Source organism: Neophocaena asiaeorientalis, unplaced genomic scaffold (assembly GCF_003031525.2).
Source record: "Neophocaena asiaeorientalis asiaeorientalis breed wild unplaced genomic scaffold, Neophocaena_asiaeorientalis_V1.1 scaffold72, whole genome shotgun sequence".
Taxonomy (NCBI): Eukaryota; Metazoa; Chordata; class Mammalia; order Artiodactyla; family Phocoenidae; genus Neophocaena; species Neophocaena asiaeorientalis.
The window spans coordinates 4,479,490-4,505,997 of record NW_020185336.1 but is presented as its reverse complement, the minus strand read 5'-3'; the positions used below and the strand labels follow the sequence as shown (position 1 = coordinate 4,505,997).

The 26,508-nt window shown below is 38.3% G+C and overlaps 1 protein-coding gene across 1 annotated transcript in view; it reads right to left on the bottom strand.

The window, feature by feature from the left end:
* Positions 1-16,442: 16,442 nt before the first annotated feature.
* IFIH1 (interferon induced with helicase C domain 1) overlaps positions 16,443-26,508 on the bottom strand; it is a 55,970-nt gene continuing 45,904 nt past the window's right edge. Inside the window, exons 11-16 of the mRNA XM_024735969.1 lie at positions 24,956-25,215; positions 22,338-22,487; positions 21,362-21,523; positions 17,908-18,098; positions 17,345-17,438; positions 16,443-16,947 (exon numbers count right to left, since the gene is read on the bottom strand). Of these exons, the coding sequence (XP_024591737.1) occupies positions 16,768-16,947; positions 17,345-17,438; positions 17,908-18,098; positions 21,362-21,523; positions 22,338-22,487; positions 24,956-25,215 (1,037 nt within the window). The 3' untranslated portion in view covers positions 16,443-16,767. The remainder of the gene's footprint in view (positions 16,948-17,344; positions 17,439-17,907; positions 18,099-21,361; positions 21,524-22,337; positions 22,488-24,955; positions 25,216-26,508) is intronic.

Genomic DNA, 26,508 nt, shown 5'->3' with positions numbered 1-26,508 from the left:
AAGGGCACACTGTGAAAATATTGTTCTACCAAAGCATGATTATTTTTATTAGAAGCAATTAGGCCTTTGCAATATTGGAATATATCTCCTTTTCACAGTCGTGTGTCAAAAAAAGCAGGAGCCAAGTTCACTGGGCATCCCATGACTGTCTCAAAGGGTGAGAATTTGTGAGTTCCAAAAGGGGTGGATCTGAGATTTAGAAGGACCAATGGCAATGCTTTTGACCAAGGTATTTGGGGGGCCTTGACCAATTCTGCCAATTGAGATTTTTTTTAATAATGTCGTTAATGCATTCAGCTAAACCAGAGGATTGGGGCTAGGAAGCGCAGGGAAAGTTTTCCAGATCAGACTTCAGGATTTGTGAGGAATTAGGACTCTCAGTAAAAGCCCAAGGCATTACTGTGCAGGTGAGTTATTTTTGTTCTCAAGTGAAGGCAAAAATGTATTGGTTAGCTTCACCAACTGCAATACTAGAGAATGCACTGCGTAAATCAGTTACAGTAAGGAACTTACTTCTGGTGGGAATGGATGTTAGTAATGTATGAGAGTTAGAAAAACAGGGTGTCAAGGGATAACTGTTGTTTATTGCTTGGAGGTCCTGGACAAACCTCCACCTTTGGCCCTTAGTTTTTCTCACAGGTGAGAAAATTGGGCTAGTATGAGGGTTAATGAGGCCTTGAGCCTTGTAATCATTTGTTATGGGCTTTCTGTGTGATAGGATTTCTTTACTTATAGGGTATTGATAATTTTGGGAAGAGGTCTTGAGGATTCTATTTGAAACTTGTTGGGAGGTACACTGTGAATTTTGCCAACTTCATTTGGAGATTTTGCTCATAAGGAAAGCGGTAGCTTATTCAATAGGGACAAAAGATCAGTGTTTTCAGAAACAGCTCTAGTATCTTCAGGGACTGGACAAATAAATAATGTCAAAGGGTTATTTAATTCACCTGGTTGATTATTTTGAGGACTACTGTCAAATCTCAGAATTATTTTCCACTTTTGGGAGAAAGAAATACCAGCATGATAGTTCTCTAAGAAGTCTCAGCCTAATAAATGAATAAGGGTGGAGGAACAAAGGAGGAAAGGGGGTGTATCTCTCAAAGGGTCTAAACACAAGGGAATAAGTTCAGAGACAGGAACTTCTTAAGGTTCATTAGAGATCCCCACTATTTTGACTGTTTTAGTACTCCAAGACAGGGACTGCTTTGTTGTAGTGGGGCTGAGCACCAAGAGTGTGGTTCTGATGTTATTTAGGACTGGAAGAGAGTCATCCTCAGTCTAGAGAAATGTTTCTCCAAGCCAGTGAAGAAGATTGAGAAGAGCCCCTGTAGTTCCTCGGAGCCACGTCATCGAGAATCAGGAGGATATTGGAAAGGCTGGTTAGAAGGCTGAAGGCGCCTAAAGTGCTTGCATTTGCAATAGTCTCTTTTTCAATGTCCTGGCTCTTTGTAACAGTAGAAGAAACTAGGAAGGTTTTGTTTTGTTTAGGACACTTCATTTGCTGGAGTTGAAGAATTTTGGCCGTATTTTTTTGAGGTGAGAGAGCTGGAGTTTGAGAGAGCTGGTTTGCCAGATTAGCTAAATCTGGAATAAGCACAGTTTCCCATTCCATTCTGGTCCTTTTTACTAGAAGGGAAGGGTCACAGTTCAGCTCATTAATAAGCATAAAGTTAAAAGCTACTTAGGTAGAGTCAGCATCTAAAAAAAAAAAGCCAGAATTTTCTTTAAAAATAATCTGAAGTCAATTGTAAGAATCATGAACAGATTCATCAGATTCTATGTGCAAACTTGAATTTTGTTCCAACTAACAGGCTTTGGAAAAGCCCTAAGAATGACTCCATGAAGCTGCCTGGTGATCGCTTGAGCCTGATCAAATAATAAGTTAGGGGGCTGGTCTCCCATTTGTAATTTTAGAGATCTTTCAGGATTTTCCCAGTTAGTGGTTTTCATCCAATGCTGGGCTTGACCTTCACTGACAAATATATGAACTAGATGATATAAGTCAGAGAAACCAGGTCAACAAGTTTGAATGACTATATTAAATTCCTCAGCAAATCTGTGAGGATCTTCAGTTACTCTGGAAAAATCTTTGGCTATGGCTCGCAGTTCAGCTTTGATTCAGGGGATATAAGAAATTAAAGGTTTAGCCTCTGAATCCACAGAAGGCTTAATTTAAAAAGGACAACTTCTGACAAGTTCAGAGGAAAAGGGAGTGGGTAGAGTTTCAGAAAAGGGGAAGTCTGGCAAGAGAATGAGTATAAGGGAACTGAGGGTATAGAGGAGACGTGGGTGGTGTAGAAGGAAAGGAGGAAGATGGTGCTGGTGACTGGTGCCTCAGTTCTTAAAAATCTTAAAAATCTTATTTTGCAGAGAAGCAATTTTAGACTCCTGATAATGTTGAGAAGCCTTAAAATACCAATTGAAATAAGCATTCCACTAAGCTCTGGAAATTTTTGAGCTATTGCAGTCCAATTCAGTTTTAAGGAAATTAAATTTAGAGATTCCGAAAGTTCTCCATAATGGCCATTGATATTCTAAATTGCCTTTGGCCAGGTTGGTCCATTTTGTTAGAAATGAACATGAGGAAAAAGCACAGCTTTTAAACATAAAATTGACCAGAGACCTTGTAGGGGGACACCCTCAAAATATTTAGATAACTGGGATCCTATTCTCAGAGGTTTTTCTCTCGAGTAGAGAACAATTTTCAAACAGCTTAAACAGCTTATAGCACAAACAGCTCAATTCAAACAGCTTGCAAGCAGTACCAGCCAATTCTAAGGAAACAGCTTGGTCCCAGAAGAGTGAGGCCAAAGGCTTTTTCAGCCAGTTTCCAGAGAATAGCCCCTTCCAAAGGAATAGGCCAAAGGCTGAAAACCAGCCGTTTCAGAGAAGCAGACCCTGTTCCCAAAGGAATTGGCCGAAGGCTTTTTTAGCCAGCTTCAGTTGAAACAGACTGATCTCAGAATCAAACCAAAATGCCAAAAAGGTACTCATATACAGAACAAGGCTTTAACCGGAAAGACAAAACCTTAAAATAGATCTCAGATAAATCCTGGAGAGCTTCAAATGCAAAGAGGATGTGAGTTCTGATCCAGGAGAAAGAAGTGCTTTCAAACTCCAGGGTTGGCAAGAAAGCAGTGAGTGACAATGGGCTCTATTGTGGATACTGCACCTGTTTGCTAACCAACCCCAGAGCTATTGGAGGCCTTCTCTGGTCCCAGTACAGGTCAACATTTTGGTAGCTGGAAATATTTATTTGGAAATAAATAGATTGCCAGATATTTCTGTAGCAAAGATAGGTTCATTCAGGATCAGTAGACAACTGTAATTCAGGATCTGCAACAATGTGAGCCACATGCAAGTTCCCGCACAGCAAAAGAAGAACTCTTTTACAGAGGGGAAAAGGAAGTTGGGAGGGCTATAGTAAACAAAGGGTCCATGGCTTTTCATTGGCCGAATCCTTGCCAGGAAAGAAGAGGAGGCTTTCTTCTTCCAGTTGGGCTCTGCTATCCTCCAGGGCATGAGAGCTCCCCCTTGAGGCTCCCCAACTATACTTAATTGAGGTTTCTGTTTATTAATTTTTTACACCAGCAACTTGTAGTTTAAAATATATACATATAATAGTATCAGAATATTATAATTAATTATAAGAGCAATCATTTGATCAAATTCTAGAGGGAGAGAAAAAAGTCTGTGGAGTTCATGTGCCACATTTGTAGGACTTTAAAAACTTTTTATTGAGGTATATTTGATGTACAATGTTATATAAGTTTCAGGTGTACGACATAGTGATTCACAATTTTTAAAGGTTATACTCCATTTATAGTTATCATAAAATATTGGCTACATTCCCTGTGCTGTTCCATGCTCATGGTGGATGACTTGGTGTAACAATCAATTTGAATGGCAAGGCTTAGCTAATGTGGTCAAGGAGTCGTATGGGAGCCTGTGGGATCCAAAAAGACTGTGGGCTGTCTGGACCATCTGGTGGCTAAGGGATTGTGCTTTTCCTCTAATTAGCACCGACTCTGATGCAGCAAGTTCTCCCTTTCATGCTGCCTCCTCAGAGCTCATACTGATGAACTGTCACAGGGGAGGAAGTTGTGAAGAAGGATGAAGGAAACAGCAGGCAGGAGAGAGGAAAAGCAGATGGTGGACTCTGTGCAAACACGCAGTCTGGTCAGGCATGAATTTGTTGTCCTATAATGTGATACCACAACTGGTTACACTGAGGCATGAGTGCAAACCCACAATTTCACTCTTGGCGAACACTGAAGGTCAGAGAAATTACTTTTGTTGTGATACAGAGGCATGGCCTTTTATTCTGTTGTTACCCTGTTCCTACTGTAACAGGAAAAAGGAACAACAACATTGCCTTCTCCCATATAAACTCCCATTTCCTGATGGAAGGTAAAAGAAGAAAATCCCCTTTGTTGAAAACAGGAGGGGCCATGCTTGACTGCATGAGGACTTGCTCTACTTTTGCTTTTATTCAAATAAAATATCCAACGTGCATCACTCGATATTTTCAAACGTAATCTTACAGCCCGAAGTACTATTTATGCCAGAATCTCCTTATCTGTATGATGCACACAATTTGTCCTTCGCTAAATGTAGGGTCCCTCCTTTGAAAAATCCATAGTCACTGACCTCTGGGTGCCATTACAGTATCAGCCTAGTGGTAAGCCTAATATTTCATAGAAGCACAGAGACTTCTATGGTTTCAGTATTTCTAACATGGTCATATCTTAGTTATAGACGAGATAAAAATACCCAGAAAAAAAATTTTTTTCATAATACTTCAGGAAAACATCCACTTGCTCTAAAATTCTTTTCTACCACCCCTCTGAATGTTTCCAGGACCAAAGAGGCAGCAAGGTTTTTGAGGAAAAGACACACTGTCGACCTTGTGTAAGATTTTATCCAATCTTGAATTTGTGGGTTAGAAAAGATTTGCAGGACACGAAACACTTTTAATCATTATTTTGCTACACTCTATTTAACAATTAGGTAATAGAATACTCCAGACATTAAACCAGTCACAAAAACTTTGGTAAGAGAAGAAAATCAGATGGAGAACCAAGAACTAAGTACCTCATCTTATTTAGAGGACTTGAGGTATAGGGGCGGGGAGGGGAAAATGATGGGAATGATGTCTTCCTTCTTCCACTTCCCTAGATCATAATGGTCTTCTCTGTAACAATAATCAATTGATTATGACTTGGTGAGATCTGGAAGAAAGCCATCCGAAGTGCTGTGCAGAACAAACTGTCATTAACCTGGACGAGTATGTGTGTGTATGTGTGTGTAAGACAGAGATATGAAGTCATCCAAGAGGGCTAAAGGTGGAATAGTAACAGCCAACAATCTCCAGGAGAATGAAATCAGATGTTTGCGAGTCACAGATCTGTGTGGCAGACAAGCCCACGTTTTAAGACAAGGGGGATCTTGATATCTTGATTTCCCCCTTCAACAGGATTGATTTCCCCTTTCTCATGCTTTGACCCAGTGCTGATTCATCCCAGTTTTGACCATACCCTTTACTCAGTTGTCACTTTGGCCTTTGGGAGACAAAAGATACAGGAAAAAAAATAAAGATAATGGGAGTGAACAGACATATAGAGAGGAAGGGTCAGAGAGGGCTCTGGCCTTGTTCACCTGAAGGTTAAGTCTAGTTTAGTACCCGGATGTCAATCAAAGCGTGCCTCCTGCTTTTTCCTCACTTCACTTCAAACAGTGCCTATAATCTTGCTTTTGTAGAATAAAGATGACTTTATCTTCTCTCTTTACCTGGGTTCCCTGGAAACAGATTCTGAGATGGAGAGATGCAAGCAAGGTTTGTTTTGGGGGTGAGATCGAGAGCAGAAAGATCTCTAAGCATATCCACCAGTAGGCAAGTGAAAAGGGCAGGATGGGGCAGTGAAAGATGCTGACCAGCAGTATGATTGCAAAGGAAGCCTCATTATATGGGGACCTCAGGAACTTGGATGGCCCTTCAGAGTGTTCCCAAATGAAGTAAGGGAGGAGAGGCTTGTGGTCCCTCATTCATCAGTCATTGGGTTCAGGCCACCCCAAAAGGGCATAACCTTAGGGGAGAATGTTCCCAGGGCCTAGGGTAGTACCAAGTGAGGGAGGCAGCTGTGGGCTCTTGGGAGCCATATTCCCAGGGCTGGGCCTGGAGGTATCCCCGTCCTGAAGATGGGATCTGAGCAGAGAACTATGGTGTCCATTATGTTCTCTCACAAGTAATTGTTTTACCAGATTAAAAAAATATGCAAAACCAGGAAGATAAGACTTTGGAGAAAATAAGAGAATTCAAAGTTGGATAGTAACTTGCAAGAAGATTGGAACTTCACATTTAAGCTGAATTTTATCTATGTCCTTCTTAAAAAATAAAATGTCTAAAATGACACTATCCACTATAATGACAACTAGCCACATGTGTCGATTGAGCCCTTGAAATATGGCAAGTCCAAACTGAGATGTATTAGAAGTGTAAAATGCACGCATTTTGGAGACTTAGTAGGAAAAAAATAATGTGAAATATCTTATTAATAATTTTTACATTGTTAACATCAATATAATATTTCTGTTGTAGTGAGTTAAATAAAGTGTTGTTAAAATTAATCTCACCTGTGTAACTTTTTCAATGCAGCTATTGGCAAATTTTAAATTAATTATGTGTATCATATGTATATTGGACAGAGCTGGTCCAGAATAATCTTAAATCTTGACAAAGTGTCATGATCTCAAGCCACAGCCTAAGACAGAGCAGCACTGAAAGGGCCACAGAATGGGGAGTGCAGAAACCATCTCCCCCACTTACCAGAAATTCACTTCCCGCAGCCGCATAGCACAGGGAGATGAGCTCGGTGCTTCGTGACCACGTAGAGGGGTGGGATAGGGAGGATGGAAGGGAGACGCAAGAGGGAGGGGATATGGGGATATATGTATATGTATAGCTGATTCACTTTGTTATAAAGCAGAAACTAACACAACATTGTAAAGCAATTATACTCCAATAAATATGTTAAAAAAATAGATAGATAAATAGATAAATAAATAAAACAAATTCATTTCCCTGGCCTTACTAACACGGGAACCCCAAAGCGCCTTATTTAGCTCCTGAGAGACCAAGATAGCACCTGGGTCATACAACCAGTTGGGCCTCATTTGTAGAGTGGGAGTGGATGGAGGAAGTAAGCAAGATTCATTGTGCCATCCTCCTTGGGAACCAGAGCCTCTGGCAAGTAAAAGGTTTTGCTTTATTCACAAATCAACAGATTCTGACTCATTTCAAACCTTTTCCTCAGGACAAAGGAATTGTATCTACCACAGCTCAGTGATCAGTTTGGGTGGACCAGGGAACAGCTGGAGCCCAGTGAGCAAGCTCTTGGATATAGTGAAACAATTACTCCATATGCCAGGAGCATGACCACATGCGGCACTAGATGACGACCAAACAGAACTGAGTCACACTGAGAGCAAAAATAAGGTAATGTAAAGAAGTGACTTGTATTTGTTTCTATCACCAACTGTGCAGCAGTCCTTTTGTACTGATTTTGTTGATTGCCATCAATTCTATGCCAGCCGTGTTTTCCCCAGCTCGTGATTTTATTTCAACATCATCCAGAACCACTCATTTCTCTCACTCTCACTGCCAAAGACCGAGTCCAGATTTTCATCACCTCAGCCCGAATGACTGCAACCAGCTCCTTCCTTAATCTTTTTCCTTCCAAGTTTTCTCTCTTCAGTATGATTTAGCTTGTTAACTCCTTGTAGACCATCTTTTCTAAAACGTGTCACTCCACTGCGCAAAAAACTAGAATGACTTCATTTGTATTGGTCACCCAGTCAGACCCAAGCTCGGTCTGGCATTCCAATAGATGTGCAAAGCACATTCATTTCTCTTCTTCCTTCTTCCTCATTACCTCCGTTTGTAATGTATTTCCTACTCTTTCCCTTTTAAAATTATTTTAAAGAACTATGAACATCTATTATACACAAGGTATTATTCAAATTCCTTATTTACTCTAATCCAGAAGCTTTTCTCAATCCCTGGCTTTTCAGAACTCTACAATACCTATAATTTGTATACCACACAATTATTGTACACTCATATTTTTCCTGATAATTTTGTGCCTATAATCTTTGAACTCTCAACCTATTTGTTAACTCCCCAAGGTCAGAGATTACTCCTTATACTTTAATTCAGGAAAGGAAATTAATATTTATTGAATGCCTTCTTTGTGTCAGTCACTGTAAAATGTGTCCAACATTTGTTATCTGCAATTTCTCTGTATCCACTTTTCCTTGTATGTGTGCTTTCCCTTCATTGTTTCCGTATTTCCCTGCCAGACTGCCCCAGTGCCTGACGCCAAATAACACCAACTCAAGTAAGAAGCAGATTTACTTGTGCTTTGGGACAACGATGGTAGAATTTCCACCGGTAATTTCTACTTGGGCTGCAGCCTCCTGCCTTGCTTCTGGGATTCCCTCTCTCTTCGACATTTTCTCCCTTCCTCTTTAGCCCCTTCTAAATGATTCTGTTTTACGCAAAACATTTAAGCTATTTCTTTGACTCATTACCAATGCCGTAAGAAGGTCTCATCTTCAAAAATAAGCACACACATTAGCAGGGCATTCTAAAACCAAGGTATTTCTCTCTCTCAGAGTTACTCTGCGAGTTTTAGTTATTTAAAAAATATATATATCATACACACATTTTCTCGTTTCATCCTCTCAACAACTCATTTCATGGTCTTTCATGTAAGATAGGAATTTGGGGTTCAGTTATTGGTATTATAAACCTGATTGTTTGGATTCAGAAAATGAAATTATTTAGTGATAAAATACATTCTGTCCTTTTTCTAAATTTTTTGGTTAGAGAATTGGTCAGATGCATTTGGATCATTTCCTATGTGAAATTCAATGCTTATACATAAGAGAACATAGTTGGATATTTGAAAAGTATAACTTCTTATGACTAATTCCTTTAGATATTACTGTATGAGTCTGAGTTCAATCTAGTTAGAGAAACCACAGAGTAATTTGAACAGGTAAATTTTAATATAAATAATTATTAACTACGATGGGATTGGAGTAACAGAGCATTAGCTAAGAAGAAGTAAAAAGAACCCTAAAGAATATCGAAATAGCAGACATAGGAAGCAGCCACTTCCCTTGTGGCTGAGATAGGGCACCCAAGGCCGATTCAGACCTTATTGGATAGGGCAATTGCAGGTTACTGGAAGCAAGGAAGTTGCCATGGTGCCACCAGAACTTGCCGGAAGTCTGTCTACCTTTTGGAGCATGCTAGAAATGTGCTCTCTGGGGACCAGGGAAAGCTGTTCAAGGGGAGGTGTCTTACTGGAGGTGCTCTGCACAAAACTGCCTGGGAATATGCGGTTGCTGGTCACTGAGTGCTGTGGGCTGCCATGCAAGACCCTGGTGCTGGAGAAAGCCATGTGTACTGCAGGAACTGGATGCTAGAGAAGCCACTCAGGCTGCCGAAGCCTGAGCCAGGAAACAAAACCGTTTCTTTCTGCACTGCTTCTCCAGCACCCTCTACAGGCAAACTTTAATGTCATGCCAACAGGCAAAGCAAAAATGTTTAAAGGGCCCAGATGCATCTTTAGGGAGCAGATAAAAAGGTTGAATTTGGAGCTCAAAAGCAATAAATTGATAATTGTCACTGTTATTTTCTGATATTCCAGGGACTAAAAATGTTAGTATGGATATTCACAAAAATACCCCACCTCCCGGTGCACACTTCCAAGGTGGAAAAACCCTTTGTGGTTCAGGCATCCATCAAACCTAGGATAATGAAGGGAGAAAAAGAAATGAACACAGTAAAACAATACTAATTTACATTAGAAGGAAGAGACTGGGAGAAGGAGTAGGGAAGATAAAAAGTAATATAGGATGATATAGGGAGGTAATTTTGAGGAGTTTTGAAAAGAGAAAAAGAGGTGGTGAAGTAGTTCTCATGCATAATGTTTTTGTTCTCATGTATAATGTATAATGTTCTCATGTATAATGTGTTTCTTTGGGAAACAGAGTTTAAAAGATTTGAAGATATTTTTATAATATGCAATTTCCATTTGGATTTTTTTTTTGCATGCCAGAAATAATATTTAAATTAATTTTTAATTAGTCTGGCTGTTGATGTTAGGTTTCTTGTAATACAACTTCATGCTGAGAGAAGCTATAAACAGAACCAGCTATATTTGGGTTACACTGACCATAACATTTTAAAGCCTTGTGAGTCCATCAGATTTTTAAACATTCAGATTTTTTGCCTTTTACACACCAAGAATAAACATAACAGAACTTAGTCTAATATCCTGCACATAAATATTTATTAAAGTATTATTTATTATTTCCAATTAGGTTAGTCCTGATGCTGCGTGGCAATCTTTTTCTCTGTTTCTAATTAGTCAGTTTGCCTTCATCAAAGCATGTTTAAAAATCTTTACTACTTTATGTCCCCAATGTCCATCCTCAAATCCCAAACCCAACTCAGCAGATAGCCTAGTGATTGATGCCAGTAGAATAATTCCATCAGCCTCCTACTTCTGTACCTTTACGCTGTATCTTTTATTCATATTTATGTTTCTCCTGCTTTAGAAGAACTATCCTTCCACCAAACTTAGTCTTTCCTGTGCTCTTGGTTTCATCCTCTTCCTTCTCCCCCACATTTTGTTTCAACAATTATGTCCTCATCTCTCCCTCTTGAATCTTGACCCTCTCCTTGTTTCTTGACTCTAACTCCTTGGCCTGTACACAGGCTTGAAACTTTGGATTCCCTTTCAAAAATTTTCCCCCATCTCTTTCTTTCTTTTATTTTTTTACAATTCCCATTTAAAGATCATCTATGCTTATTACATCCATTTCTTCACCTCCCCAAATTCACTCTTTGTTGAAGAATATCTACCAAGCTCACTTGGTATAGGTCAGTTTTCCTTAGCCCAAACACATAGTGCAGTCAAATTGAGCACTCATTACAAAGCTTTCTAGAGAACATTTTTTAAGTATCCTAATCATTGGATATTGTGATTAAAGATGTACATGGCATCAACTATCCATCCCTCCATCCACCACCTTGGTTCCAGAGCAAACTATGATTGTCTAGGCATTCTTTTCCTCACACTGCTTATGAGGTAATGACCTAGCCTGGGCCAGAAGATGACTCTGCTGGGCCAGTTGCTAAGGCCTTTGTCTTGCAGAATGTTGGAAAAATAGGATTGTGTCTCGAGTCATCTTTTGAACAGGATGGATATGATCAGAGCACAGACATCTTACAATTTTCCTGCTGTGTCTAGCTTCATTCAGAGAAGTCCTGACCTCTCCCCGTGACTGTTACATCAAAAGTTGGCATCTTCTTTCATCAGTCTAGTCCTTTTTCAAACCGTTACAGAGGAGTTGAATCTTTTTAATACTATTTTATAATTACTTAGGTAGATAAAATGATGTTTTTAAATTAAATGTTATGTTATCTACAAAACTCTCATCATTTGTTCTGGTCATTTTAGCGTGATAAAAATCCTTACATCTTAGTGAATTAAGATCATTTCCATGCCTGTTAAGAGATTCAGAATGAAAGAACTAACAATCCAACAATCCATTCATCCTATGTGTGTACAATAAAATACAAGCACTCATTAAAACAAGCAGAAGGCAGAGTTTGAAGGAAATATTTAAGCTGAAAAAATGCTCATCTTTGGTTCATTATTATATATGTATATATATATATAACTGAATTAAACATTTAAATTTCTTTCATAAATGTCAAAATAATGTCCAGTTTTTAAATTAGTATGTAAAAATTAATATATTTCATCAAATATATTCAACTTAAATAGTGGTTCAAATGTATTCTAACAGCTGCATGGTTAAATATTACTTCCTATAAACAGTCTGTTCCTCTTCTCACCTAGAATGTGGCTTTTAATTTGGATTTTAACTTATAAACTAATAGGACTCAGCACTATCTAATGTCATCCTCAAATGAGATGCTTACGAGATGATTAATTTCCTGTAAAGAGGGACTTGGTAATACTCTGTGTAGAAAATACCTAAAAATTTTAAAGAATATCTGCAATGCTTTGCTTTCCATATATATCTCATATTTTATAGCCTATGATCTGAAAAAAAATGTTTAGAGATTTAGAAACAAATAAAAAACCACCACCATTTGTGCTGGACATAAATTACTGTTTATATGCTACAGTGGAATCTGTCTCTCTCTCTCTCTCTCTTATCATGCAATTGCTGGCTTGCTCAGTATAACATTTTTATATTATTATTTTTTAAATTTGTATACAATTTTAAAGGTTACTTTCTATTTACAGTTATTACAAAATATTGGCTATATTCCCCGTGTTGTACAATACATCCTTAAGCCTCTCTTACACCCAATAGTTTGTACCTCCCACTCCCCCACCCCTATATTCCACCCCCATCTGCTGCTGGTAACCAGTAGTTTGTTCTCTATAGCTGTGAGTCTGCTTCATTTTTGTTATATGCACTAGTTTGTTGTATTTTTTGTATTCCACATATAAGTGATATCATAGTGTATTTGTCATTCTCTGTCTGACTTATTTCATTTAGCATAATGCCCTCCAAGTCCATCCATATTGCTGCAAATGGCAAAATTTCATTCTTTTTTATAGCTGAGTAGTATTCCATAGTATATATATACACCACATCTTCTTTATCCATTCCTCTGTTGATGGACACTTAGGTTGCTTCCATTATTATATACTTCTTGAAGATGAAGACAGACTCTAATTAAAATTGTATCTACATGACAGACCTACTTAAGTCCTACAGCCACTTAATAAAAAAGTGTTGATCTTTCTATTTATATTGATGCCTATCTTTGTATTGCACCTATAGAAGATCTGAACATTAAATCCTTCCTCTAGCTACACTGCATAGCATATTCATAGCAATCATGTTTCACCACAGCTACTACTTACTTCTTGAGATAAGCCCTCTGGGCTAAACATTGAGTGTTTATAATACTCATAATCAAACATAGGTCTAAAATTTCCTATTATTAAGCTATACCCACAGCTGTGCTTCTAATACTGCTTCTGCTTTTCTGGAAACTCTTACTAATATATTCTATACATATATTATACTGGGAAATTACACAAGAAACCAAATGCATTTGACAACTACTGGGTGTGTTTCATGCAGTATCCAAAGTCTCATGACAGTTCCTCAAGGCTGTTATTAACTTCCTATAGTCTTAGAGAGATTAAATAACTCAAGTCACAAAGCTGGTGGGGATCCAAACCCAAGTTTGTCTCACTTCATGCTCTCCCCATAAAAACAAAGATATAAAATTGTATATCTAGTACAACTAATTAAGGAGAAATTCACAAACTGAAAAAAGACAAGCATTCACTTCAAATTAACTTCATAACTCTTAGAAGAAAATAAAATAAGTTTCTTGTTTTTTCTTTATTGCTATGATTCATGTAGTTGTTTACCAGATTTTGGAAATGAGCACTTTGTTATGCTCAGGGTGCGTGAACATTACTTTCCAGGGATGTGCTCTCTGTTCTAGTTCTGAAAACATGAACTATGCTAGACGCTGGGAAGTGACACACGGATTTTGTCTTTGAAAAACAAAGGATGTCTGCTGAAGAGGTGGCAAAGAAGGACTTATACCTCTGTGGAAAGGCATCAGGGTGAGAAAGGATCAGGGTGACCAGAAAATTCTGTAGCAAGAATATTTGGTAGGAAATATCAGTAACACCCAATAAGCAATTTACTTTGGGGCTGAACATTGCTAATTTTCTCACTTCCTGTTGTTCTTTCGCATTAGTGCCTAAAAGTGTTCAAGTCTTTTACAGCTTAAAAGCAACAATGACAACAAGAAACACCAAATCAATCCTCTTTGGCTTTGGGTTCAACCAATTGAAAACAATGCCAGAAGCCTTCCTTTCCCTAAGCCTTCCTTTTCCGCTCTGATATAGGGACTATTAAATTTCAGGGAGGAAAATATTCACCTCTCTTATAGCGTTTTACACTTTCAACAATTGCTTGTGACTTGCACTGATCATCCTGTGGAAAACCATTTCTTACCCATTTTTGTGTTGCCTCAATGCCTTGTATTCAAAATATCTGTATAAACTATAAGTTACTGTATCTTAATTTCATATGGTCTGAAATGATTTCAGATTTTTGGTAGTAAGCCTTTACATTTCTTATGCCCAATGTTGGCCAATGATCTATTGGCTTGGAAATGCTTGTTGTTGTAAAATTTCCTGACCCCTTTGGGCCTTTCAAACCTGCCTTAAGGCGCATGACTCCAGCCAGTGTACCTGTTCTGTGAGACCCCTGCAATGCCCTTCAGCAAATAGGAGCTACCTTCAAATGTGTAACGTATTCAGTAGATATTTAGCCCACAGCTGATATTACCACAAATCACTAAACAGGGTCATATGAAAGGAGCCAGGGAGACAGAAGCATGAATTATGAGAATGCTAGCATTGTAAGGAAACTTTGATACCATTTAATACAATCTCTGATTTTCCAGGAAAGCAAACACAAGCCCTGTGAAGTGAGGTTGTTCAATCACCCAACTAATAGAAGGTTTTGTGGGTACTGAAACTCAGGCATCTAACAGGGTGTCTACCTGTCATGAGCATATTCTGTTAAATGACCTTAAAATGTCATGAGTATTAAACTGTTCATTAACAATCAAAACGTTAGAATGATTACAATTGTTTTTGAATGCATCGTAGTTTGAGTTCTCAAGTACAATTGCATATTAAGTTTTATGCTACTTGAAACATGTATTTCAAACCTTTTCAGGAGAAATAATACCTCTTTATTGAAAAAATTACTAGAAAACATAGATGAAAAAACCCTGATATTTGCTGACACCTTAAAAACAGTCTACATATGTTACGGTAGTATATTTAGCTATTTTATGCATTTGGTTTCTTGCATAATTTCCAAAATGTTCTAGAAGACAGCAATACTTTAAATGGAGTCAGCTGGAGTTTTAAAAAGTATTTTAAGAAAACCACAATCATCTGTCCTCTTGACAGAATGTTCTAGAAGACAGCAATACTTTAAATGGAGTCAGCTGGATTTTTAAAAAGTATTTTAAGGAAACCACAATCATCTTCTGTCCTGTTGCATTCTGAAGAGCTCTGACTGGCTAATATTCATCTTTGCTTAGGTCTTAATCAAAAGATTCAAAGCTACTGTTAGATTGAATTTAATTAATCCAAAAACCACAGAAGAATTTACTTTTCACTCCCTCCAACATTTTGTTTCTCCTTAGTCATAGGAGGTAACTTTCTGTGGAGCAGACCATCTGTGAGACGGGGTAAGTGTGGGTTAAAATGGTCAGCTGTGGTTCTGTCTTTATCATGTGGTTCTTCCATGACAAAAGAGGCTGTTTATTTGCTGGGAGAATGTTCTGTTGTACCGGGCCCTGTGTCTATCTCCAAATGATCACACTTAGTTCAGGAACGCTGACAACGTCCCAGACACAGAGAGGTTACTCTTCTGCTTAGGACTAGGGAGTGGTAGAGTAGGCATTTTCTATTTATTCTCTAATGATCCAGCATCTGCTGCCTGCTCAACCCTGTATGAACCCTGGACATCTCCACTGACACAGGAAATCTTCTGTGTATTCATAACGAGTCTGGATTTAGCCTCCATTCTTGTTAGGTAATTTTTGAGCATAGTGTTATGTTCATGGAGGGAAAGCTGTGGAAGTAAGCCTTAACCTGCCTGATGGCTGCTTCTCAATAATACCTTGCCTTTCATGGTGCTTCATATTTTTCAAAGTGCTTTCATATATATACACACATATGACTTAATCACAAAAACTGGGCAAGTGGTGTGGGAAGCAGAATTCTAAGAAGGTCTCCAAGATCTCCGCCTGCAGTGTATATTCCCTGAAAATTCCCCCGACCTTGAGTGTGGGCGGGACCTGTGAGTATGATGGGATTACAGTTAAGACTGCCTTAGCGGACTTGAGAGAGTCTCCTGCTGGCCGTGAAGAAGCAAATAGCTGTAAGAGGCCCCGTGAGCAGGCCACGTGGTGAGGGTGCCCGTGGAGCTTAGAATGATCCCCAGTAGACAGCTAGCAAGAAAACAGGAATCCTAGTCTTCAGCTGCAAGGAGGTGACAGCCAGCAACCTGAAAGAGCTTGGAAGTGATTCTTCCCCCAGTGTATCTGGATGAGAACATCATCTGGCTGACGGCCTGATTTCGGCCTTCTGAGACACTGAGCAGAGGACCCCGCCTTGACCTCTGGCCTACAGAACATGTGCAATAATAAACGGGTGTTGTTTTAAGCCACTAAATTTGTGGTAATTTGTTATGAAGCAATAGAAAGCTAATAAAAGCAAAGGCAGATAAGACCATAACCATTTCACCAACAAGGAGACTAATTCAGAAAGATGAACGGATTTGCTTAATTTTATTCTGAAAATTAGTGACAGGACTGAGATTAGTACCTCAGATCCACATTTATACCCGAGCATTCTTTCCACTGTACTATAATGCTCCACACAAATGAGTTTTACTGGTAGCTTTTCTTTACCTCTGCCCACTAACAAGGTAGAAATTGAAAGTATAATATATTGTCTCCTTGCATACAGCTCAACACAGAGTAAAGCAATGATTTTTATTAATTCTCACATCAGTTCTGTAGTATGATGAAAACAATCATCAAAATCATGTTAAATGTCAAGTTGATAATATTTTAAAAGAATCTTGAATCAAATGTCAATCTTCATCACTAAACAAACAATAATCTGAATAGTTAAGATCGGGAAATGTTATTGGTAATTCTACCCACTTTTTGTATTGTTTCTTTGGTAAATTATTTTTGAAAACGACTACAAAATTCTTTATTTTGAGACAAGGCAAATCTAGGCCTTTGTGCACCATCATCGTTCCCCAAGCCTGAAAAACAAAAGAGAGAGAGCAAGAGGAAAAATTAAATGCACATTCATGGGCTTCCCTGGTGGCACAGTGGTTAAGAATCCACCTACCAATGCAAGGGACACGGGTTTGATCCCTGGTCTCGGAAGATCCCACATGCCGTGTGAGCCAACTACTGAGCCCGCGAGCCACAACTACTGAAGCCCGCGCGCCTAGAGCCCGTGCTCCGCAACAAGAGAAGCCACTGCAATGAGAAGCCCGCACACTGCAACGAAGAGTAGCCCCCCCACCCCGTGCACAGCAACGAAGACCCAATGCAGCCAAAGATAAATATATAAATAATTTTTTTTTTTAAAGAACATTCAATTAAGAATTCCTTTTGGCCAAAGTAAAATTAAGCCCACAGCAATTTACTTACTTGGCCACATTCTTTGCAGATTATCTCTCCATTTGTTTGATAGTCAGCAAACTTTGTTTGCAGTGCTTTGTTTCCTCTCACAATGTACAGTTTCCTAAAATTATCAAGGAATCAGAATCACCCCTGAGAATTCACACAGGACCAGTATGCAGCACATGGTACGCATTGCTGGGCTTGCCACCTGTCCACATGCATGCACCAGCCAGCACCTCATCCCTTCTTCCAGATCAGCAGGCACCTCTCAAGGGGTATGTGGCCTTTTGTAGCTTCTTTCAAGTCTGCTGATTACTTTAACTAGACTTAAGTTGTTCAAGAAGTTGAGAACAAATATGAGCATTCACAAACTGATGTGCCTTGGATGCAAGTGGCTTTCACTTCTCCTTTCCTGCCCCAGTGCATATATTTGAAAACTGTACACGAAATAGGGTTTATAATTTGGGGGCTGAGAAAGGAAAGTTCTGAAAAATAATGAATCTCATTTGTACTATTTTGGAAGAACATTTACAATACAACCTGCTTCATCCCTTATAAAGAAATTTAAAATTAAGTCTTCCTGGACTTACTTGAACTCTGGTGTCATATTGACATGGTGCATCTTTTCAATTACGTGGATATCTTCTCCAGAGCAGGCTAGCACACTACAGTTTTTACAGAGAAAACTTATGAATGATGGGTTGTCCTTGAATTGCTTTGCAATACTTCTCTTGACTTTCATTTTCTTTTCCAATATACTTTGCATCTGTAATTCTAAAATCTGCATCAAGAAAAGAATATTCAATGTGGTCTTTTTCATAGTTTCACTGAAGTAAGTCTCCTGGAATTCAGAGATCTTAGACAGTTATGAAAATGTACACTTGACTCATGAAATTCTACACTTGGTCTAGAAATAGAAGTAATGAGGTGATGGCCCCCAGAGAATTTAGTATAGAATCTTCCCCTGTAATCACAGAAATATGGAATCCTCAGGTGTTCAGAACACAGCCCATTCCATTTTAGAAAAGTTCTGTTGTGAGAAAGTCTTTGGCAATATTAAAAAAAAAAAAAATCCCTCTAAGCCCCACCTCCGTTAGTTTTAATTCTGTCTCATAAAATAAGTCTAATTTTTCTTCCACATGGAGTCTCTTTAAAGAACTAAACACTGTTACTTCATCACCCTTAGTCGTTTCTTATCCATGATAAGCCCCCGGTTTCTTTCATTTTTCTTCATATGTTGTAATTTCCAGACTCTTAGCTATCTTTATCTCCTCTATACATTTGTGACAGAAAATACTAGTTTCCCACTCAGCAGCCATTCTTCATAGGAACAGAACTATAATTTTATTCTGAGTGGAAATATGCCAGCTAAATGAGGACATTTCCAAGCCAGTGGTCTTTGAGACATAAGAAGATGTTGAGTGAAATTTCCAGGAAAGTTCCTTAAGTATCAGATAGTTGGCATGGGCACTGTTGCCTTTTCCATCTTCCTCTTCCTTCCTTCTTAGAGTGAACATGCAGCAGCTGAAATTCTAAAAGCTTTGACCTTGAGAATGGAAGCCAAATAATAAAAGGGCAGAGAAGAGAGAGAGAGGAGTTTTGGCTTCCTCATGACGTCATGGAGCGATTGTATGGGTCTAGATTGCCCACTGCCCACATTCTTTATATGAGAGAATAACTCCTTAAATTTTTATATCCCCCATTCTGTGGCTAGTAGAGAAACTTATCAATATTTCAGAACAGAGAAAATATAGGTTGTGAGAGATATAAAACCTGAGGTAGGGACTGGCCATTTCTCATACCTATACAATTTCACAATAGAAAACCTAGTTCTTAAATAATTTACCTCCAAACTAAACCTCTCAGAGATGACAAATTTATATTAAGTTGTGGAGGAAGCCATTGTTTTCCTTAAGATCGAAGGAAAGTTTTCAGTAAAAGTAGACTACCAGTGCTGAGGAGCAAAGCTGAATGGTCCATCTCTTTGGCTCTCGCCTCTGTGTTTTAGACCTTGATTTGAGGCAGCCATATTTAGCACAGAAAAGAGAACAAAACCTTGCAAGTGAGCCTGCAGGCTATGACATAGTTTAATCAGACAAGTATGAAGACTTATTTCCCATGTAAATTATAACAATGTAATGAATTGAAGTATTCTGTTCTTTAAAAGTTTAATTAGGTTGTTCTTGCAAGCTATTTACAGGTCAGGGAGCTGGTGCAAAGATGATTTGGCATACAGGAACAGATACATGTGGGCAATTAAGAAACACCTATGAGCTTGACAGAAAAAAAGGCAGCAAAACCGAGGTCAGTGTTTGGAAATGTAATCAGGACACCGGAAACCAAAAGAGTAGCTCTAAACTAGTAAAGAATATGAAACAATTAGAGGGGCAAAAAGAGAAAATAAATCATAACAAATATATGGGAGGCACAGCTATGATCAAAGCCCAAATAAAATGTAAAAATGTGGCAAATGTTGTTGGGTGAAGGCCAGGGAACATGTTTAACACCTTCAACTTGCTCCCAGAAGTCTGATTTGATTGAAGAAGCTTTCGGTTATGTATAAACTCAGTATAGGACGTGGAAAATAAACCTCCCCTTATGTGTCAACTCTCACCATTGATTAGTGGTTGCCTGAAAGTTGTGTTGAGGAAGTTCTTAAATCAGAAGAAAGGAGTGCTTTGACCTGGTGGCAATGGGTGCTGGGGGCTTTGTACAGAGTAGTGGTGGCATATACCCCACGTCATTGCCATCCCTTCTCTGGGGTTGTCTACCTGGAGTAGTTTCAGGAGAGTAGGTCTCTTAGCCAAAGGAGACCTAAAAATATAGTCCATTCCGGGGCCCCCAAAGGGACTGGGTCTTTTTCTAGAGATTATCTGGAAAAATGTGACTCATAAACTCCAGAGATGGTTCTAGAGTTTATACAGAACAACAGGTCTTGAAATATCAACCTTTGAAAACATCCCACTTGACTGATTTATTTAGGACTTTAAATGTAAAACAATAACTTTCCAGGGGTATTATATGGCCACAAATGTTTGATCTGACGCCACAAAATGTTTGGTTTGCCTTATATTTAAAGGGGTTTTAAAATATAAATTCATGTAGAAACCTGGCCAGGAAACCTTGGAGTTGGTTATAGCAATGCACACCAATTTGAAAGCATCCCTTTTGTGAAACTCTATTTAGGGTAGAGCCAATTCCAATGTTAAGAAACTAACATTCACACCCATATGCAAGGGTGTGAATTTTCTTCTAAATGGATTGTTTGCTATTATAGTAGTTACAGTCTTTAATTCAGTGGTATGGGGGATTTCCTGAAATATTGTAGAACTACATTCTTCCTTCACTGCATTCCTCTCACAACTCAAATGACTCCATGTTAGTAAACTGAGATGCAGCTAGATGATATATGATGTATTTTCTTACCATTCAGGGCTAGCCTCAATGTCTCTCCCTCTAAGAAGCCTTTCCCAGACACCAAACCTAAAGTGCTCATCTAGAAGCTTGTTTCACATTATCCTGTTACAATTCTCCAGCTCTTCTTTCCATTCGATGTATAAGTTGCCTTATTTCTGTTTATTGTTTCCCCTCCTCAAATCTCACCATGTACGTACTCGAATATAAGTTTCATGCAGCAGGGGTCTATCTGCGTTGCTTGCCGCTATGTTCTGTTTCTACAATGTTGCCTGACACACAGTAGGCACTTCACAGATATTTCTGGAATGAAAAAATTGTGCCTGTACCGATTAGACCCGACCAAAATGACCAGGTGGGGTTGAACGAGTGAGTTGCACTAGTCTTTCTGGATTAGGGACAACCTAAATTTATATTATCAAAGTTTATAGAACGGCTCCCTGACAATTTCTGCCCACCATGGATCTTGATTCTCTGTATGTGAATCTGGACTCAGCACAGCTCATCAAACTGGAATTTATAATTCAGCACAATTTCTGTCTGGAGACTTAGCCACAGAGATATCAATGGTAACCACAGGCAGCCATTTTCAAGGGAAAACCAAAATTCAGAGCTGGCCCAAAACAATACCTTATGAGCATACTCCTCTGGTTTCATATTTTGAACACGGTCTATAGCTTTATACATCATTTGCTCTCGGAAATCATTAACTGTCTCACGTTCAATAACTCCTGAGCCTCTTTGGGCAACCAGGACGTAGGTGCTCTCGTCAGCTCTGGCTCGACCACGACTCTGAGAACAGAAAGAAATCAAGTCAATGAAGGACTATGCCTTGCTGTGAATGCTCCCATTTTTGTCCTGGAATGATATTCACTGCTCAGTCTCCCAGTCCTCCAATGATCCCTCTATTCTCTGTAAAGTTAATTATTTTTCATTCTTTATTAGTCGGCTATTTCAAACTCAAAATGCACCTTAATGCAGAAAAAATGTGCTAGAATGAGGGTGGTTAAGTCCCCACACCAGCCCTCAAAAGCCTCAATAACACAAGACTGTCCTGTCCTGCCTTTCTGTTCCCCGGGGCACCCCTCTCAAACCCTGTGAACCATCATCAGCGGTTTGGGCTGGGGAAGTCCCACTGCCCCCCACCTCGTAGGAGGGATGAATGGGGAGAAGGGCATCTCTGACCTTGCCACCAGAGCTGTGGAGGATGCTGCTCTGTTCCTGGCATCCTACCTTCAATGTTGAGCACGTATTTCCATGAAAACGTGTTCAACATGGTGATACATTTCTATAGTCTTCTGTATAAAGTGATAATATTTAGGTACATTTTCAGTAAAAGAAAATGTTATGGCCTTGCCCAGGAACCTCACTATCAACTCTAATATCATCCTCGTGAAAAATGCATTCTGAGTAGTGAGGCACTGAATAACACATGGACCCCTGAAATCCAAGTATTTCTTAATTTGGTGGCTGTCTGGTTATCTGGTTGATTTCTATTTTCGTAGGAAAACATATATTTTTAAAACTATGTGTGCTGTTTTACTAAAAGAAAACAAAACAAGAACACAAAATCAAAAATTAACATAATCGAGGTATTTGAATTTACCTGAACCATGGCTATTTCGTTAGTGACGAGACCATAACGGATAACGATATTACATTCTTTAATATCCAGACCTTCTTCTGCCACTGTGGTAGCGATAAGCAGATTTATTTTTCCCGTGCGAAATTTACTAATGACTTCTTTTTGTTCATTCTGAAGAAACATTTTAGTAAATTAAATGTTGTAACACTAAACACATTAAAATCTTCTAATTAGGAAAAGAAATATTAAATTGCAACTGGTCAGTGTAAATTAAAGGATTAAATCATACACGGATTTGCTGCCATCTGTTTTTGGCATTGAACAAAGACATGATGGTGAGACAACATTTGATTTCCAATCTGGGATTACTATACAATGACAAAAATATTTCCATCCTCCAGTCTGGAGGTGGGAAGGCCATCATTTATGCCAAGGAAACAAATTGATGGGTGACTTGGGAGAAAGAAAGGAGATGCTTTCAGTTGAGAAGAGGATACAGCAATGAGAAACTAAAATAGGCTTTGCTTTTTACTATTGATACATTAATTTCAGACTCTTTTAACAGAGGATAAGATGCAGTGACAATTTTAAAGATATAGTTGAATTTTGAGTCACAGAGAAAATACACACGGTATACTGCATTTGGTCATTTTAAGAGACATTCAAGCAAAAAAAAAAAAAAAAAAAAAAAGAAAGAAAGAAACATTCGTGGAAGAAACTGAAAACGTTGGCTGCCTCCAGTGAGGGGAGCTGGGAGACTGGAGGACAGTGGTACATCCTGTACCTTATTAATTTTGAAAGAGGTAAATATTATACCTTATTAATTTTGAAAGAGGTAAATATATTATCTGTTCAAAAGGATATAAATAAAAATGAAAGATGTTATTAAAAACATAATTAAAACAGCTATATTTGTGAAAAAATCTGAATTTTGAAAGTTAATGTAGGTAAAGAAATCAAATATGCACTCTGGCCCTTGCATAGGAGGAATGATTGAGCATAATTCTAGCTCGACGTGGCCAGTAGAGTTTTATTTTCATAACCATTCTTATCAAAGCTGTTGGTCCAGTGGCCTTTGGTGCACATTCACCCTATCTTTTGCCCCCAAACATTAAACAAAAATACACCTGTCAGACAAACGTATGTTCTCCTATTCCCATCCCTTTCTTTTCAGAGGCAGCATGTCAGGCGTCTTTATTTGACTCCTAACTGCTGGAGAATCCTGCAGAAAGATCGCTCTCCAGTCTTCTCTGAAAATTTCTCCTTCTTGCACTCATATCCACTGATAAAAACTTACATGTTTTTGGATTTTAGCAGATGTTTTTGCCTTCATTCACAGGAGTAACTTTAAAAAGGAAAATTTCAGACACAGTGTCAGACCCTCAAATCATATCACATAGATGCCTAACTCCTCTTCCAATAAGTCCAGCCCAGTTTACAGGTGAGGATGTGGGGAGTGAGGAAGGGGGCATGTTCTAAATTTTGGCATGCAGCCGCCAAGTCTGAAATGGATAAGGAGCAAAAACTAGCTTTGAATGTATACCTTCCATTTGTACCCCATCTCTTTTCAAAGAGGAGCTGAGGCCACATAAAATCAAAGTCTTAACACTAAAGCTAATAGAATAAAAACTTAAAAACAGGACCAAAAGTGAAAGAGTACAGGTGTATTACTTGCAAGGATTAACACATAGGCTGAGAACATGAACTTCAGTTTTGCCTGTGAGTTTCCTGGAAGCTAGGGCAAAAAGGGAAACATATTAAGTAAACCAGCTCTCATCATAAAAAAGGATGTAAACTCCTTACCCAACGAGGAGTTTGTTCTTTGAAAGAAAACAGTGCATTCTCTGGCATAAACCTTAGAGGCAACTTTAACATGAGTACATGTAGAGAGTATACTGAGAGTTATTTCAAGAATGACTCTTTTTCAGCAAACAGGAAAACAGATTTAGTTTGCTCCAGTGGACCAAATGATGATGAGCATAACAGAAGTGAAGTGTCCCCTTGTCCCGTAAGACTGAGGACCAATATGGCTTCAGAACATTTTACTCTAACGAGCTATCCCGGCTTCACCCGTGCTTGTAATCTCTATGACTGTCTTTTTTCTCTCCCAAGTGTTTTTTTTAATACTGTGCACAAAAGTAGTATAATGAATTGAAAACAAAACAAAACAAATCTTAAAAAGGAAAAGAAAATCTCTCATAGTCCCAAATCTCTAACACATCAAATGTCTTAATTTTTCCAAGTTCCCTTAAAGATCTCATTCTATGCAAACATATTTTACATAATTCTAATTATAATGCACACATTTTTGTGGGAATTTGATTTTTCCACTTGATATTATATTGCAACAATTGTTTTCCCATTTTGTTACTAAGTTTAAATGTCAATCATTTTTTGCAAAGGAAACTCAATCTAGAAAGTTCCTCCGAGAATGTGGAAAAAATGATTCCTAGAACAATGGTTAGCCTATCAAATACCACAGATTGATTGCTATTAAACAATTTTCTTTCAAGAACAAGTGTTTCATTCCATTAAAGTATTGGTGGGTTGGTGGGAAGATTGATGAACAAAAGACCACAACTAAACTGGGAAGGGAAATAACGGCATAAGGAAAAAAAAATCCAAAAGGATGTTTTCACCTGTGTCATGGGCTTGAACTCACTGCTGTGTCCAGCTCCAATCAGATGGTGGGCTTTGACTCCTACTTCTGCAAATTTTTCATTTTCAGTAATCCACTGGGAAAGGGCATATGCACTTTGTCGTGTTTTTGTGAAAATTATTCCTCGTGCTGATTCCTCGGCCCTTGTATATTGTTCCATTATGGTGTTTCTCAATTTGGTCAGCTTTTCATTTTCATGTTCTGGGTTTACAGCCAGCTTTTTCAACATTTTCTTATTTTCTTTAAGAAATAATTAGTTTATTTATTTTCTTTTTTATTGAAGTACACTTGATTTACAATGTTGTGTTAGTTTCGGGTGTACAGTAAAGTGATTCAGTTATATATACGTAAGTACTATATATATTCTTTTTCAGATTCTTTTCCATTATGGTTTATTACAAGATATTGAATACGATATTACAAGATATTGAATATAGTTCCCTGTGCTACACTGTAGGACCTTGTTACTCATCTATTTTATAAATAGTAGTTTGTATCTGCTCATCCCAAACTCCCAATTTATCCCTCTCCCACTACCTTTCCCCTTTGGTAACCATAAGTTTGTTTTCTATGTCTGTGAGTCTGTTTCTGTTTTATAAATAAGTTCCTTTGTATCATATTTGAGATTCCACATATAAGTGGTATCATATAATTATTTGTTTTTCTGTCTGACTTACTTCACTTAGTATGATAATCTCTAGGTCCATCCATGCTGCTGCAAATGGCATTTTTTTTCATTCTTTTTTATGGCTGAGTAGTATTCCATTATCTATATCTATCTATATCTATCTATCTATCTATCTATCTATCTATACCACATCTTCTGTATCCATTCATCTATTGATGGACTTTTAGGTTTCTTCCATGTCTTGGCTATTATAAATAGTGCTGCTATGATTGTGGTGTTTGCATCTTTCAGAATTAGAGTTTTCTCTGGATATATGCCCAGGAGTGGGATTGCTGGATCATATAGTAACTCTATTTTTAGATTTTTGAGGAGCTTCCATACTGTTCTCCATAGTGGCTGCACCAATTTACATTTCCACCAGCAGTGTAGGAGGACTCTCTTTTCTCCACACCCTCTCCAGCATTTACTATTTGTAGACTTTTTAATGATGGCCATTCTGACTGTGTGAGGTGATACCTCATTACAGTTTTGATTTGCAAGAAATAATTAGTTTAAATTAGTAAAATATGTGAATAACTAACTGGAAGATTTTTTATAATGAAGTACTAAGATGTTCAACTACAGTTAGTCTTGTGCCATATCTAATAATTAGGCTAGTCTTTAATATAAATTTATTGCAGTCATCTTGACAATAAAACCAGATGACCAAATGATTAATTATGATCATACAGCTCATGGCTACTTAATCCCATCAATCAGAAATAGCCCCAATATGAGGGGGATTTCTTCTTTCACAATGAAAGATTATTTTAAGAGGGACTTTTGGAGAGCTCTTGAGAAGCAGTGTGTTCATGCCAAAGAGGTAAATGCATAAGACCATGCAAAAATGTTACACTGATTCTTAC